Genomic DNA, 16,039 nt, shown 5'->3' with positions numbered 1-16,039 from the left:
GATAAGACAGACAGACAGAGATTTACATTAGGGAGCAGTCTAAATGTACACAATTGGAGGACAATGAGGGAGGGTCATATTTATTCAATTTAAGTCAGGGGGAGGGCTTAGTATTTGTTGGATTTAGTCCAGAGGAGGGTCGTGTGATTTGTAATACAATAAATGTGGTATTGCTCAGGGTTTGAGAATTAGTTTCTGCATATAGTATTTCGATGTCTGCCCGATGATGCCCCTCATCCCTGATTCTTTGCTGGGTGCGCAATATCAAGTGCGCCTAGTGTGGTCTCAATAAAATGATCCATAGCCTATACTATAGGCCAGACGAAGAGCGTGCTCGGAGAAGCACAGGACAAAGTTATATTTCTAAGAAAATGTACTTCCTGAGTTTTTGCACTCATGGGATGGTGTATATAGAACTAAGCTACACTGCATTACACATGGCAATGGACTGGACTTTCCAATCATGAGCCCCAGCCTGCCCTGCTCTTACTGATGGAACAACAAGGTCTCACAGTTTCACATCAGCCATTAGACGTTAATCCATGCTTCTCAAACGTCACATTGTGAAGTTGTTCCAAACGTTACATTTCAAAGTGATTAAGGTTACGTTTAGGCACTAACTCCACATTTTTAAGGTTATTGGTAAAATATAGGCATTTATTCCAAAATCTTAAAGTTGGGCATTAACTCCTGAATGGTTAAAATAAGGGTTAAGGTTTGGAATAGGCTTAAAAACAAAAATCTCAAAAACAACTTTTAATGGCTGGATTAGAACATGCAACCTTTGGCACTAGAGGCAGATACTTACCTACTTGAAGTTAACACCGCTTACTGTTGCCCCTAGTGTCCGGTTTCCATGTCATCTCCCATCATCCTCAGACATGGACGAATGTCGAATACTGACTTCTATCACCAGTGACCTAGCTGGATCTGAACCCTTTTTCTTCTGCCTAACCAATGACTGTGCTGTGTATTGAGTTGAGTCAAAGGCTTCGCGAAGTCCTAATTCATTTCAACAGTCTTCATTTGAATTGGACTTTAAGACTACTAACAACAATGTAGCTTTGTGTTGGCGCCTATTTCTTCCTATTCAAAGAACAAGAGGTAAGGCCTACCTGTTTGACAGACAAAATTATAGTCTACTACGAATATATTGGGATTTTGTCAGCCAAATCCTTCAGTCACCATGCACTCCTTAATAAATATCCCAGTGTCAGTGAAGATCGTGGTGTGTTAAGTTATAACCAGGGCTCGAATTGAGGGGGTTTGAGAGGGTAATTTGGCTTTCCATAAGGAGGAGATGCACTGCAGTACTTAATGTAGCTGGTGGCCAACCCAGACACTGACTGTTACTTTTGATTTTGACCCCCCTTTGTTCAGGGACACATTACTCAATTTCTGTTAGTCACATGTCTGTGGAACTTGTTCAGTTTATGTCTGTTGTTATGTTCATACAAATATTTACACGTGTTAAATTTGCTGAAAATCAACGCAGTTAACAGTGAGAGGACGTATATTTTTTTGCTGAGTTTATATTCCTATGCCAGAGTCAACACATCTATTCTGTAACAACAATAGCGCGTTACAAGTGTTTATAGGCCATACCTGATGATATGCGGCTGCTGTGTTAAACAACAAATGTACTTCTCTTGAATTCATTGCTGATCAGATACTTCAGTTGTATCTGGTTCTGTTGTTTTTACAGTTGATAGACAACTTTGGCACTGTTTCAAACTTAGACTATTCTCTTTTAAAAAAATTAACAATAGCCTGTATAGAAATGAAAACGTCTCCGGGGCTGCAGCATGCGCTCATTCGTCGTCATGCTCTGTTGTGGTATTAAATAAAGTCTCCTCTTGTCTCCAGTCATTCATTATTATTTTGGGTATAGGGGAGGGTCACTTGTCTTTTTTCAAGCGTTCAGGGAGGGTCGGGTAAACATATTTTTACTAAAGGGAGGGCCATCCATTTTCCTTTCCCGAGAGGTCTGGTTTTCTTCAGATATCCCTCCATTATAAACAATGTACAGTCCCTTGGAGTAGTTATACTCCTTTCTTTCCTATGAGTTTCACATAACTAACACTAAATCATTTCTGGAGATGAATCACATCCTTACAGATGAAACAGAAATAAGCATGCAGTCTCCCCCAAAATATTAGATAAAAAATAAAAATACATTTAACATAGGAGAGATGGGAGGCGTGAGTGGATATGAGGTTTGCATAGACTTAGAAAAGAGAAAGGCCAGCCATCTCAGGTAAATATCCTTACCGTAAGATTAGAAAAACAGATGGGATTTCAAATCATTCAAACACAACACTGGAATCAGAGCCCAGAATGGATTGGCCTACATTCACATATTTTACATACTGTAGCAGCCATTGGGCATAACTACAGTAAACACAATGCATTTTGTGATTTTAGAAGGTACAGTAAAGTGCAGTATGCCTTTCCTGCTACTCCCTTAGCTAGCGGCCATCTTTTCATCTGTCGACCCATCGATCTATCCATCTTGATCTGTCAATCTAGTATCATTCTGAGAAGACTTCATGGCGTGGTGTTCAGAGAGGAAGGACAAAGAAGGCCGCCAGCGGTCTTTAGGGACAGGATGCGGCGAGGTCACTGGAAAGGAAGTGGCATCACGGACTTTCCAGCTGCAGAGGGAACAATGAGAGTTAACATACGCTATACATACAAACGTACAGTATGTGGACACCCCTTCAAATGAGTGGATTCGGCTATTTCAGCCACACCTGTTTCTGACAGGTGTATATAAATCGAGCACACAGCCATAGACAAACATTGGCAGTAGAATGGCTTTACTTGAAGAGCTCAGTGACGTTCAACGTTGTACCGTCATAGGATGCCACCCTTCCAACAAGTCAGTTCGTCAAATTTCTAAACTGCTATAGATGCCCCGGTCAACTGTAAGTGCTGTTACTGTGAAGTGGAAACCTCTCGGAGCAACAAAGACTCAGCCGCGAAGTGGTAGGCCACACAAGCTCACAGAACGGGACCGGTGAGTTCTGAAGCGCTTTGGCGTGTAAAATCGCCTGTCCTCGGTTGCAACACTCACTATAGTTCCAAACTGCCTCTGGAAGCAACGTCAGCACAATAACTATTCGTCAGGTGCATCATGAAATGGGTTTCCATGGCCGAGCAGGCGCACACAAGAATAAGATCAGCCGACGCTTGGGATTGCGCATGGTGGAGTGGTGTTAAGCTCGCCGCCATTGGACTCCGGAGCAGTGGGAACGCATTCTATGGAGTGATGAATTATGCTTCACCAAAATGGTCTGGGGCTGTTTTTCATAGTTCGAGCTAGGTCCCTTAGTTGGGGCAGCAGGTAGCCTGGTGGGTAGAAGTGTTGGACCAGTAAACAAAAGGTCGCTGGATCGAATCCCTGAGCTGACAAGGTAAAAATCTGTAATTTTGTCCCTGAGCAAGGAAGTTAACCCACTGTTCCCGGGCTATTCTGTGCTTCCAACTTTGTGGCAACAGTTTGGGGAAGGCCCTTTCCTGTTTCAGCATGACAATGCTAGCGTGAACAACGTGAGGTCCATACAGAAATGGTTTGTAGAGATTGGTGTGGAAGAACTTGACTGGCCTCCACAGAGCCCTGACCTCTAGCCCATCAAACACCTTTGGGATGAATTGGAATGCCGACTGCGAGCCAGGCCTAATCGCCCAACATTAGTGCCTGACCTCACGAACGCTTGTGACTGAATGGAAGCAAGTCCCCGAAGCAATGTTCTAACATCTATTAGAAAGCCTTCACAGAAGAGTGGAGGCTCTTATAGCAGCAGAGGAGGGACAAATACCATATTAATACCCATGACTTTGGAATGAGGTGTTCGACAAGCAGGTGTCCACATACTTTTGGTCAAGTAGTGTAAGTCAATGGAAGGTGAGCTGTGTATTGCATGGTGTGGTGTGGTTTGATGGAACACAGGCAATCCAGGTAGTTTCTCTTCATCTCACCTGCATCTTGCTGTAGATCCAGGGCAGTAGGCTGGACACCTTGGTGTAAACCCCCGGCCTGTTACTCTGCCCACAGCCGGTGCCCCAGCTGGTCACGCCCACCAGCTGCCAAAGGTTGTCACTGGCTTGGCACACCAGAGGACCACCACTGTCTCCCTGTGAGAGAAGAGGAGAGAATGGATGAATGAACAGTTGAAGTGAGGGGCCCAGGTGTGGAAAGCACCTGCTACAATATCCTGTATGTTTTCATGTCGTGGATAGCAGATGAGGTAGAAGGGAATTTGAGTAGAGGGAGAGATGATTTCCTCAGCCCAAAGGCGTCTAAGATGAGGACAAGAGTTGGTGAGTAGCAGGAGAAGACAGCTGTGGATTAACGAAATTCCAAATTTTAATGAGTAATGTTGGCACCAAACGTTCTAAGACAGTTAGTTAGACTCTGGGAAGAATTTAGAATGTTGCTGTCATGGAACATCTGGTGTCCTTACGGAGGTTAGTTTGACAAACTCATCTGTGGCTCTGTAAAGTAGAAAAAAAAAGAAGCATATTTGTTTTGTATGTTAATGAAATAGGGAGAGCTAAGAGGTGAAAGGTCGGAGAAAGAGTGCTGAAAGAGTCGTCGGCCAAAATGGAACCCATGCTGACAGCTACACACTGTACATGTGCTCCCGAGGCAGCGGCTTAAACCTCTAGAGCACCCCAGGGGCCTCATTTCTAACCGTTGCATAAATTTCACACTAGAAATATTGAGATTTACAAACTTGGTGTACGCCGTAGAACACATTTCCTTTATAGATCAGACTTGACGTAAAACTGCGCGTGTGAACAAGCATTTATAACTCAGCCTGGAAAACACCCTCTATTTAACTTATGGCAACACTAAAGCCTTCTATTTTCCGTACAACTTGGAAGTATTGGAATTGGGCCACGACAGTTTCTAAAAGAAAGAGCAATTGTGATGTTTTTGGAGGTGTTGGCAGAAACTTTATATTTTGCAAATAACTCACGCTGTATCTGGCAAAGGACTGGGACAGTTTCTGAAAGAGAAAACAATGGCTAATTGTTGTGGACCTGCCGTCAGAACATTTTAGTTCAACAATATTTTATATTGACTTTTCCCCCCAACCTAAATATGCCGGACTGCGAATTCTGAAACATTGTCTAGGCGACTCAAAACATTTTAAATTACAGTCGGCTACTCACAGTAGTTGCATACATGGTGCAATGTAAAATATCAACTGTAATGTTCACCTGTTAAATTCAACTGTACGTGCTGCCTATGGGATCGCATAGTCTACAGCAGAACTTGAAATACACAGCCTATCTATTTACTAGGCTACTAGGCTCAATTAAATGAGATGTGCATGGTATTTGTTTTTAACATGGCTACTTCGTGAATGCATCACGGCCCAAAAAAGGTGAGGGATTTATTCTGCAATGGTTATAATAATCAAATAGATGTCTAATTATTTTAGATTCCAAAAACAAACAAAAAAATTTCGCTCTTCTCACTAGTGGCAAATGGCTGCATCTTGTTTTCCTTTTTACATTTTTTTTTTAGATATTAAGCACATCATCCTATCCCCTATTTGCACAAAATACTTACTTGCCTGCTTGCAATACAATACTTCAAGCACTAGAAAATGTGTTCAGACATGGTCTGACATTTGCGTGGAGGTAAGCATATTCTCACGCCGAGTTCAGTTCGTATAAATGCCAACTTTTGCGGTAAAAACTGCAGCACCCATGTTTTTGGGGTATATTTTGTACGTACGCAATGTTTATAAAATGAGTCCCAAGCCCTGTAAATAGAAGAATTCAACTACAATATGTGGACATGTACCTGACAGGAGTCCCTGCCCCCGTTGAGGTCTCCGGCACACAGCATGTTGTTGGACACACTGCCGGAGTATACCTTGGAGCTGTTACACACACGCACGTCGATGATGTCAACGGCCACCTCCATCAGGTCTTTGGAGGGTTTTGCTGTGAAGGGACACATACAGTACCCGGTCATTCTCCAAACACACACACTTCAGCTAGCGACACTATGGCTAGTTGCACTATGTGAACTGTAGCTCTACTGAATATAGCATGTGTTTTCTGCAATGAAAAGACATTGAGATTGGATGAATGACGCAGGTGTAGCCTCCTTCCTCCACATCACTCTCTTCATAGCACAGAGACAGACAGGCCATATGGCAATTCTGGGAAATGCCAGATGGGCTGTTTCATTTTTAACCCAGAGGGCCTGTCTAAATTGTTGTTTCTTGTGCAATTTTTTTTTTTTAAAGGGCTTGGTGTGGGGGCCTCGAGGATAGAAATGGGCCGGTGTGTGACAAATACCCAGTCCGAATTCTGGTCCCAGTCTGTCCCTGTTGTTTTACTCTAGATAAGCATGATTTAATTTAGTATAGTCCATTTCTCACTCCCTTGTCTGTCTTCCTACCTGCCCCCTCATCTGTTGTTCCGAATCCCGAGGTCCAGCATTTGGTTCCATGGGGGAATGTCTGGTCAAAGGCTGGCAAACAGGCAGGCTGAACTGCATCTGAATAAAAAAAAACACAAAGTTAAGTTAGATAAACAGAGTGGGCATTCTGACTTCAGACACATACCTAACACACAGTTACAAAAATGACACACACACACCCCATGCATCCCAGACATTTAGAGCTGAAAAGGGCAAACATTTTTACAGTGCTGTACCAACATTGATGCTAGCGTTTCCCTAGCGTTTCTCTGATATAGAAGGAATAGAGCCGGACTCACTAGTGAAGTCCACTGGTGAGGCCAGCTTCAGTATGGCGATGTCCTGGTCGTTGGTTACATTGTTGTAGTTCTCATTTACGATGATCTTCTTGACGAGGTAGGGAGGAGGAAGCTGGTCTTGTGACACCACTCCTCCGTACACACGCCACCTACTGGCATCAAGAACCGGGTGGAACGACCTTCAATGGGCACGGGAAAAAATACAATAAAATATATATTCATTTACTTCTCAAACCAAGGCTGTAGCTCATGACACAGATTATGTTATTATTATGGTAATAAGGTGTATAATTGAGTTGAGATTGGTTGTCACGGTGAGGGTTGTTGAGGTGATGAGGGGTTGTCATGATGCTTATTCTTGAGTCATGCTGAGCAAGTTTCTGCACAGATTTACTACTAGTCTGTTATTTATATGGATAAGTGTAAGTGAAAGGACTAACATTCTCCTGAGGCAAATGGCGCGTTTATGATCCTGTCAGAAACATGGAAATACAAGCTTCAGAGTGGGGGGGGTCCATTTGGATTGTCCTCTAACTAGCCATTAAAAGTCAGAACCACTAGCATCATCCGAGTACTCCGGGTATTTTTGGACATGCTAAACTCTGACTAAGGAAATTGCTTAGACAACAGCATTTTTGGCCTTTAACACTGTTTACGAGCAATATAGCTGTACTTTCCGTTTATGGTCGGAGCAGCTAGCTTGCCGTTAGTCAATTGGCATTCTCAGCGAGTTCAAAACAAGTCCGATTTCACTCCGCAGCAGAGTGGGTAAGGTGGAGCTATTACCAAGGATCTACATAGCGTGTCTAGAATTAGAACCAAGGGATCCGTTTGGAAATGAGCATTGTTGTCCTCTAGTCACTGACCTGGGAAAGCAGTGGGCAGCTGTCACCACAAAGTCAGGGGACACCAGGATCCCTCCACAGATGTGTGATCCACCAAAGTGGAGAGAGAGTTGCCAGGGCCATTGGCCCAGCTTGGCAACACTGCCCCCTATGATCCGGGAGGACAACTGTTGACGTCCACAATCTTGGAAAAGGGGAATAAGTGATCAAATGTTTGTATCTAATTATAACTAGAAGTCAGATTTCAAATAGAAGGTTGATATAGACCTGCCTGGTGAAATATGAACAGATGAGTTAATGAATTCCTTACCAATACACTTCAGAGAGACAGTATTCTGGTCTGGGCAGGACGAGCTACACAGCAACACAAGCACAACCATGTCAGGAACTTAGGACCTAACATTAAACCACACTGGAATTTGTGCAGCATGGTTACAGTTGATTTGAAACAGCCTTATTGCTGCTTATAATGCAGCAATAATGATGTAACATTACATCCCGACCAGTCATGACAGTGTATGACTTAACACCATTTTTTAAAAACCTTTATTTAACTAGGTAAGTCAGTTAAGAACAAATGCTTATTTTAAATGACGGCCTAGTGGGTTAACTGCCTGTTCAGGGGCAGAATGACAGATTTGCACCTAGTCAGCTCAGGGATTTGAACTTGTAGACTAGTAACTTCTGGTTACTAGTCCAACGCTCTAACCACTAGGCTACCCTGCCACCATCACTCCCTCAACATTAAGGGGACTAAAATGAGTCAATACATATGTGCTAAGGTTTGTAGAGGGGTTCTCTCACCTGACATTGACCTGGCCCTGGATGGGTAAAGATGATCTGTTGTTCAGTGTTAGACCAATTGACTGCTGGGACTTCACTGCCTTGGTTGCAAAGGACCTGCACGGTAGACACACACAAACACATTTGGATTCTGTCTGCCAAAGCAATACGAGAATCAATTCCCCTCCCATGAAGCATTCCCAGAAAGTCCATTTGCCACAGGCACACCAACCCCAGAGAGAGAGAGAGGAGCGCAGAGATTCAATCTGAGAGTAAATACTGAAAATGGCAGCAGTGAAATTAGATGTCACCGAGCAAATGTCTGTGAGAGAAAGTAGTTGCTTCGAGAGGTAGCGTATACAAAAAAGGCTATTGTGAGAGAAAGTGATTGCTCTCTAAAGGTAGCTTATGAAATGGCTGTTGTGAGAGAAAGTGATTGCTCTCTAAAGGTCGCTTATGAAATGGCTGTTGTGAAATAAGATGATCTTACTTTCTGAAGCCCAGTTGGGCACAGGTTCTGTTGGCGTAGCTCTGGTCCCATCCCTGGTAACACACTGGGAGAAAACGACCATCCTGAGACGTTCTGACCTGTAGAGCACCGTCCGCCCCAAACCTCACTGGAGAGAGAGGGAGAGGATAGAATAACAAGATACGAAAAGGGCTATGTTTCTCTGCTTGTCATACCGCGAGTGTACGTCTACCTGGCTTTCATCTCTGTACACCTACCTGCAAGCCCGTATGTCTGTCTGTTGTGTTGTGCGTGTGAGAGTGTGCTTACCACAGCTGGACTCATCCGTGCCCAGTTGGCAGTCCCGCAGAGCGTCACATTGGACGGTGGAGTTGGAGCAGGTGTCGTGAGCGGGCACGCTCAACTGCTTCTCAGGGTGCCCCTCATCCTCACTGTCATGGTGGTCGAGGGTGGCAGCCGTAGTTGCCAACCTGGTACCGTAATGCACTACACACAGGGAGGGAGGGAGGAGGGAGAGAGATGGGGGCACGGAGAACAGGTAAGGGTGGGGAAAGGGTGGGGTGAAGAGGAGAGACGGAGGAAGTGGTAGCAGAGGAAGACTGTCAATGTCTGTACAAATACAGAAAGGAAAGGGAAAGGTGGGATACCTAGTCAGTTGCACAACTGAATTGCATTCAACCGAAATGTGTCTCCCGCATTTAACCCGACCCCTCCTGAATCAGAGAGTAGCTTCCAAATGAATGAGTAAACAGGCACACATATACACGAGTAACAACAACGTGAGTAAATATGACGACAGCCCTGGCCTTACCTCCGAGCCAGATGGCAATGGCCAGGAGGAGCAGCAGAACGATGCCTCCTGAGCCACCAAAGCACTTGGCACTATGCTGGCAGCATTTGTGTTTCCTCTTGTTGTCAGGAAGAGCTGGAACAACACACAACATACACGTCAAAACAGATGTATCTTCCCCAGGAGACCATATACAAAAGTGTACACTGAGTGTGCAAAAAAAATAAAGAACACCTTCCTAATATTGAGTCGCACTCCCGTTTGCCTTCAACATTGGGTCATGGACTCTAGATGGTGTCGAAAGCGTTCCACAGAGATACTGGCCAATGTTGACTCCGATGCTTCCCATAGTTATGTCAGGTTGGCTGGATGTCCTTTGGGTGGTGGACCATTCTTGAAACACACGGGAAACTGTTGAGCGTGGGAAAAAATCCAGCAGGATTGCAGTTTCTTTACACACTTAACCCAGTGTGCCTGGCACCTACTGTCTTGCCCGTTCACCCTCCGAATGGCACACATACACAATCTATGTCTCAATTGTCTCAAGGCTTAAAAATCCTTCTTTAACCGGTCTCCTCCCCTTCATCTACACTGATTGAAGTGGATTTAACGAGTGAAATCAATCAGATGTCACAGCTTTCACCTGGTCAGTCTACGTCACGGACAGAGCAGGTGCTCCTAATGTTCTGTGCACTCAGTGTATAGACACCACATAATGCAGAACACATAACTCGGGAGTTAAAATCCTATTTCTTTCTCAAGGATGTTTTTTGTATTGCTACCACTTCTGTTGAAACTTGTATCATTTTACATTACTTTCACTGGTGGTTTGTCGTCCCCTGAAAGCAAATAAGGAATGGAGGGAACTAGACTGGGACAGAACTGGGATAGTCAGGGACAGAACTGGGATAGTCAGGCACTAGATAGAGAGTAAGACTCACATATACTGGGCTGGCAGATGTGTTGCGCAGCCACTGGTGGGGGGTGCTGGGGGATGTAGTATAGCTGGTTGGGAGGAGTGGGCCTTGGAGCTGCTCCATAGACTGCCTCTTCATAGGACTGGAGGGGAGGGAGGGTGTGCACCTCAACAGAGTAGTATGGAGGAGGGAGCTCGTTCTGCAGGGGAGAACGCAGAGGAAAAGTCAAAAGGTTAAGCAGTCGGTCATTCAAAAAAAATATTTGGATCAAAAGCCCATGTGGGAACTTAAAGTCCCAGTGTTTTGTATCATATTGTGTATATTTAACACTGTAAAAGTGTAAAAAAAAAAAAAAAAAATGTGATCAGTTTTATTTCCTGATAGTTGCTGGTTGATAATACAATCTACACAGGACCTTCAAAATGACGTCGCTAGGCGGCATCGGTTTATGGCCCAGCACAGTCAAAACCGTGATTTTCCTGTGTTTTATATAATAATACTTTGAAATTGTACAAAATATGATAATGCCCTTTTAATTGTAAAAGCTGTTTGAAAAGAGAGTCTGAAATGTCATTGTTTTGTTGGGGTGGAGTTTTGGGCTGCCTGGTGACATCACTAGGTGGTAAATTAGTTAATAGACCAATAAGAAAGAGGGTTAACAAAACTCTCTACCAATAACAGCTTAGGAAAATTCTTGCTTGAGAAATTGCTCTTTGCTAAAAAGCTATCTGTTTTGTCTTTAATCATTTTAATTGAGAACAATCACAGTAAGGTATTTTAATTATTAGCCAGAAATTATTTGATATTGAGATACAAATGTAGATTGGACATTTAACAGACCAATAACAGAGTTCAAAACCGTTCTGCCAATAACAGCTAGTTTTCAGTTTTCTCCTGTCCATTCAGTTCACTCCTAGACAATCTTAGCAAAATGATTTTTTGATAAAGTTTTTTTGATAAAAAAGCTATTTTTATTTATTTTTTACTAATTTAATGGAAAACTATTACAGAAAGGCACTGATTTGTTTGCCAGAAATGATTTGATATTGATATTTTTTTTTAACGGCTGCATTGAGCCTTTAATAATCGCCAAGTAAAACAACTTCCATGCAGGAACCCCGATTCATCCATAAACAGGGTATGGGGAGCTGCCTAGAGGACACATGCTGATTGCGAACAGGGCTGACAGATGGTTGATGGCGGGTGAAAAACAACCACATTCTAGTATCTACAGGTTAGATATCACTCATTGTCGGCCATAATCATATCATCCTCATGGAGCAAGTTTGAGATCCCAACACCTGAATAACCAACTCGAGCACAATGGAAGGTGCCATGTCTCTAGGCAACAATGTGCCGAGCTTCCCAATTGGCCCCTTATTCATTTCCTCCACTCTTTATCGTGCTCTCATTTCTGCTTTATATTAATCTGTTCCCCATAGCGCTATCAAGCATCTCAGACAATAGAGCTAATCAACGTTGCCAAGGACAAGCTCACATTGTCCCTCCCCCCCCCAGGAGTCTCTATTGTTGCCACGGAGAAGAAAGGTGGCTGCCATGGAGACAACAGAACAGCAAATTCCAAAAGGAAGTTGTGGTCGACCCCCTGTCCCTGTCCCTATCCCTGGCTGGCTGCTGCCAGGTTGTATCACACACGCAGGTGATTTGTGACCCACTTCAAACACAGGTGCAGGTCAGTCAGTCTGATAGTGTGCCCCCCTGATAGTGTCCCCCTGGGGCTGGACAGACAGTCTGATCAGAGTCTGTGCCCCCCTGAGGCTGGACAGACAGCCAGGGTTCAATATTGCCTTTGAGTTCTGTCTCTCTTTTCCTTGCTGCTAAACGGACACCTTTTCACTTTACACTGTGTGTTTATTCAGGGGGAGGGGGTGAATTCCAGTCATGTTTCCTTGTAGGGATGACATTGCTTTTAACTTCCCGAACTGGTTCTGATGTTGGGACTTTGGCTGATCTGCACATGGCAATGTTTATGTTGCAATGACCGACATGGAAAGAATCTGCTTCCTGTACAACATGCAGGCAGACACACAAATTACCCCCCACACTGATTCCCACCGTTAGGTTCTAAATAAACAGAATAAAAACTAACCGGACAACTAGATAAAGCTCAAACCAAGTGTATTCACCCACCGGGTCAAACAGCTGCGAAGACAAAGACATGTTTACACGAGCACATATTTATACCTTCGTCCCATTCTGAGTCTCCTCCTCGCACATCTGGACTGCCAATACATCTCTGTTGCTAGACAGGACTTTAGTGATTCCTGTTCTCTCACTTCATCTGACCTGGGCCCAAATTCCTCACTCCTCCCCAAATCACGGCTGTCCTGCCTTATCTGTTGACTGAAACCCAACTTGTGGCCCTTCTCCTCCCCTTAGGACACCTGAGACGCAACAATAACATGTTCTTCCTGCACTCCCCTTTCTCACCCAGTAGATTTCCATACCCTCAGTTCTTACATGGTCACATGAATAAGGCTATTTCCCCATTTCAAGTTCAACACCACAACAGATGAGCAGTGTGCTCTGCTTTACACCTACAGTGGATGTGCTATGGATTGGTGGAGATGTACACAACATTGCAAGATTCTTAGGTGGAGTTTTGATTTCAGAGGGCCTAGGCTGTAGTGAATGACACCAGGATCATTCGATCCTATAGGTCGACAGCAGACGTGGATCATATGGAAGTGTCTGTCTGGTTGAGGATGAAGAGCACAACACAAAAACAAAGATGGGACTTACTGTTGTCTGTCTCGGTGACAGAGAGAAGAGTCCAGGGCTCAGTCAGTAATAATACCAGTTTATAACCTCAACCTTTTCTTTGGTAAACAGCTCCAGTTTCATGACCATAGGCACCAGACTCCAACACAAGCGAACCAGAATGCTGCCCCAAGTGGATATTCAGTTGGTGGAAGAGCCGGCTTGCCTGAATTCCCAACTGAATCGACATAAGGTCAATAGACATTGTTCCAGGTTTGAGTTACATTTCAAAGGGAAGACTGTACTTATGAACAATGAAGTTGTTAAATACTGTAACTTTGAACTTCAATTCCAAAGAGTACCTTTGAGCTCAATAGTAGATGTGTAGGTAGCCCACGTTGATTGTTGATTCATTAATCGAGACAGATAAATCCTCTCTGTCACAGACGGAACACAACAGTAGCAGGGTAGAGTGGCCCTATGGGCCTCATTTCCACCAAAAGCCTTATTTCACAATCTGTCCCCGTATTTTGGTACCACAAACTGGGTGAATTAGACTGGTTTGAGACTTAAAACCACTATCCATTTCGATGAAGAACCCCGACTTTTCAACACAATATTCTCCGCACGGGAGTATTCAACATCATTTCAACACACCATGCGAAGCAACACAGTATAGAGACCGGAGACAGAGGCCACCGCAATGAGATCATACGGGGCTCCAGCTACACACCAGCTTGACCCTGTGCCTCGGTCTCCTGGTAAACATATCAACACAAACTGGTTCACATATCCTGCAATCTGTCCATGACGTGGCAAAAAGTACTTCTCGTCAAATGACCCACCCCGACAGAGGGAAAGGGAGAGCACGAGTACAGCATGGTCAGTGTGTGAGAAAGACAAGTGTCTTGCTTTGGAAGCTGGTGACAGAAGTCAGCCCAGAGGGAAACAGATAGAGAAGCAGAGAACAAGGAGGAGAGGATAAAGGAAGAACTTACCGGGTCATGCTTTGCCATCGGACGCTGGGGGAGCAGTGTGGAGAGTGGAGGTGAGACCTGGTAGGAGAGGCTTTTCACAGGGCCACTCAAACAGTCCCAGAACAGTGATCAGAGCATGCTGACGCCACATTTGACACTCCTTCTTTCCTCTTGCTGTCTGTCCCTGAAGCCCTCCACCCAGGCCACACAGTTGGGACTGCCCCCCCCCCCCCCATCCAACCCCTCCCTCTCTCATCTCCTCTTCACTGAAATTGGTGTGTCCCAGTGTGCTACTTTCCCACCCGCCAGACCGGTTTCAAGGTAGCCAAGGAGAGACAAAGATTGAGTCACACCGTGTGGCCTGCTCCATTCCGGCTCAGGTGACACCAGCTGGGCAATCAGAGCCAGGGACCAAAATGGCGTCCTCTCAGACAGACACATTTTTATTTATGTGGCAGATCCTTTTTCTCAGGACCTCCGGTTGAAAAAGTCTGTCTGCAGGTACATCACTCGTGCGATGTAGAGTCGTTCCAAATACATAGCAGTTAATATTGACATATTGAGTTGAAATAACTATCAAACTCAAATAAATGTTAGTGAAATTAACCGTCCTTAGGGAAACAAATAGAATGGCGCCGTGTCAACACAGTTGACGAACTTTCGATATTCAACTTTCGATTACTCAATATGCCTTTGAGAGCCCACAGTATTTATAGAAAGTGCTTTGTCATAAAAACAAGAGCTTCCTTATGGGAAGAATGTGTTTAATATGTGAGGTGTGTCTCCCCCCCCCCCCCTCCCCCCTCCCCCACACACACCTTGTGTAACTGTGTTTGTGTGCATTCTTGGGTAAAGGTAGAAAATATTTTGTTTGTGATGTCACGGTGTACAAAAAGGAGCCTAGACTGCATTCCTTCTACTAGAGAAAGCACATGCATGCAGACAAGCACCCGTAATCACACACACACACGCACACACACACACAGACACGTACCCGCACGCACGCATTTTAAAGTCAAATGATTTTAGTTTCATTATTGAAAGCCTCAATAGAATGTTTCTTATTTTCATTAGCTCAAATGCTTCTTCCTCCCATTGGTGTAAAGTACTTAAGTAAAAACACTTTAAAGTACGACTTAAGTTGTTTTTTTGGGATACCTGTAATTTACTTTACTATCTATATTTTTGACAACTTGTACTTTTACTTCACTACATTCCTTTAGAAAATATTGTACTTTTTACTCCATACAAAAGTACTTGTTACATTTTGAATGCTTAGCAGGACAGGAAAATGGTCCAATTCATGCACTTATCAACAGAACACCATGATCCCTACTAACTCTGATCTGGTGGACTCACTAAACACACATTCTTTGTTTGTAAATGATATCTGAATGTTGGAGTGTGCCCCTGGCTGTAGATTTGTACATTTGTAAATCTGTAAATTAAAAAAACTGGAAAATGGTGCACTCTGGTTTGCTTAATATAAGGAATTTGAAATTATTTATACTTTTAATTTTGATACTTAAGTATATTTGAGCAATTACATTTACTTTTGATACAAGTATATTTTAAACCAAATAGTTTAAGACTTTTACTCAAGTGAAATTTTACTGGGTGACTTTTACTTTTGCTTGAGTCATTTTCTATTAACGGATCTTTACTTTTACTCAAGTATGACAATTGGGTACTTTTTCCATCATATGTTAATTTATGCTATCTGTTCACCAGACATAGACGTATCAGGATTCGTACATGTTTCCAGGAGAGTGCATCTTAAAAAGCATATC

The 16,039-nt window shown here is 43.7% G+C and overlaps 1 protein-coding gene across 2 annotated transcripts; it reads right to left on the bottom strand.

The window, feature by feature from the left end:
* Positions 1–58: 58 nt before the first annotated feature.
* LOC115137065 (transmembrane protease serine 13-like) lies at positions 59–14,465 on the bottom strand. 2 transcript variants are annotated; one of them, XM_029673090.2, is made up of 14 exons: positions 14,271–14,465; positions 10,576–10,750; positions 9,656–9,769; positions 9,154–9,330; positions 8,866–8,992; positions 8,397–8,492; positions 7,903–7,946; positions 7,614–7,776; positions 6,748–6,926; positions 6,428–6,526; positions 5,822–5,964; positions 4,986–5,015; positions 3,982–4,137; positions 59–2,654 (listed from the first exon to the last, which is right to left on the bottom strand). In XM_029673090.2, the coding sequence occupies exons 1-14, from the start codon at positions 14,286–14,288 to the stop codon at positions 2,640–2,642; spliced, it is 1,536 nt and encodes a 511-aa protein (XP_029528950.2). In that variant the 5' UTR covers positions 14,289–14,465; the 3' UTR covers positions 59–2,639. The 2 variants fall into 2 exon arrangements, with proteins under 2 accessions (XP_029528950.2, XP_029528951.2); XM_029673091.2 differs by lacking the exon at positions 4,986–5,015 and having other exon boundaries at positions 14,271–14,463.
* Between the last annotated feature and the right edge of the window lie 1,574 nt (positions 14,466–16,039).

The sequence above is a fragment of the Oncorhynchus nerka genome, linkage group LG11 (assembly GCF_034236695.1).
Source record: "Oncorhynchus nerka isolate Pitt River linkage group LG11, Oner_Uvic_2.0, whole genome shotgun sequence".
NCBI classification, from domain to species: Eukaryota; Metazoa; Chordata; class Actinopteri; order Salmoniformes; family Salmonidae; genus Oncorhynchus; species Oncorhynchus nerka.
The sequence above is the reverse complement of the archived record's forward strand: the minus strand, read 5'-3'. Positions and strand labels throughout refer to the sequence as shown.

Bases quoted from the DNA above. Each gene is read 5' to 3' on its own strand.
- LOC115137065 (XM_029673090.2), bottom strand. The intron at 8,993-9,153 runs GTAAGCACACTC...CTCTCTCTCCAG, and splicing joins CACGGATGAGTCCAGCTGTG to TGAGGTTTGGGGCGGACGGT. The intron at 4,138-4,985 runs GTGAGTTATTTG...CTTCTCTCACAG, and splicing joins AGTCCTTTGCCAGATACAGC to GGAGACAGTGGTGGTCCTCT.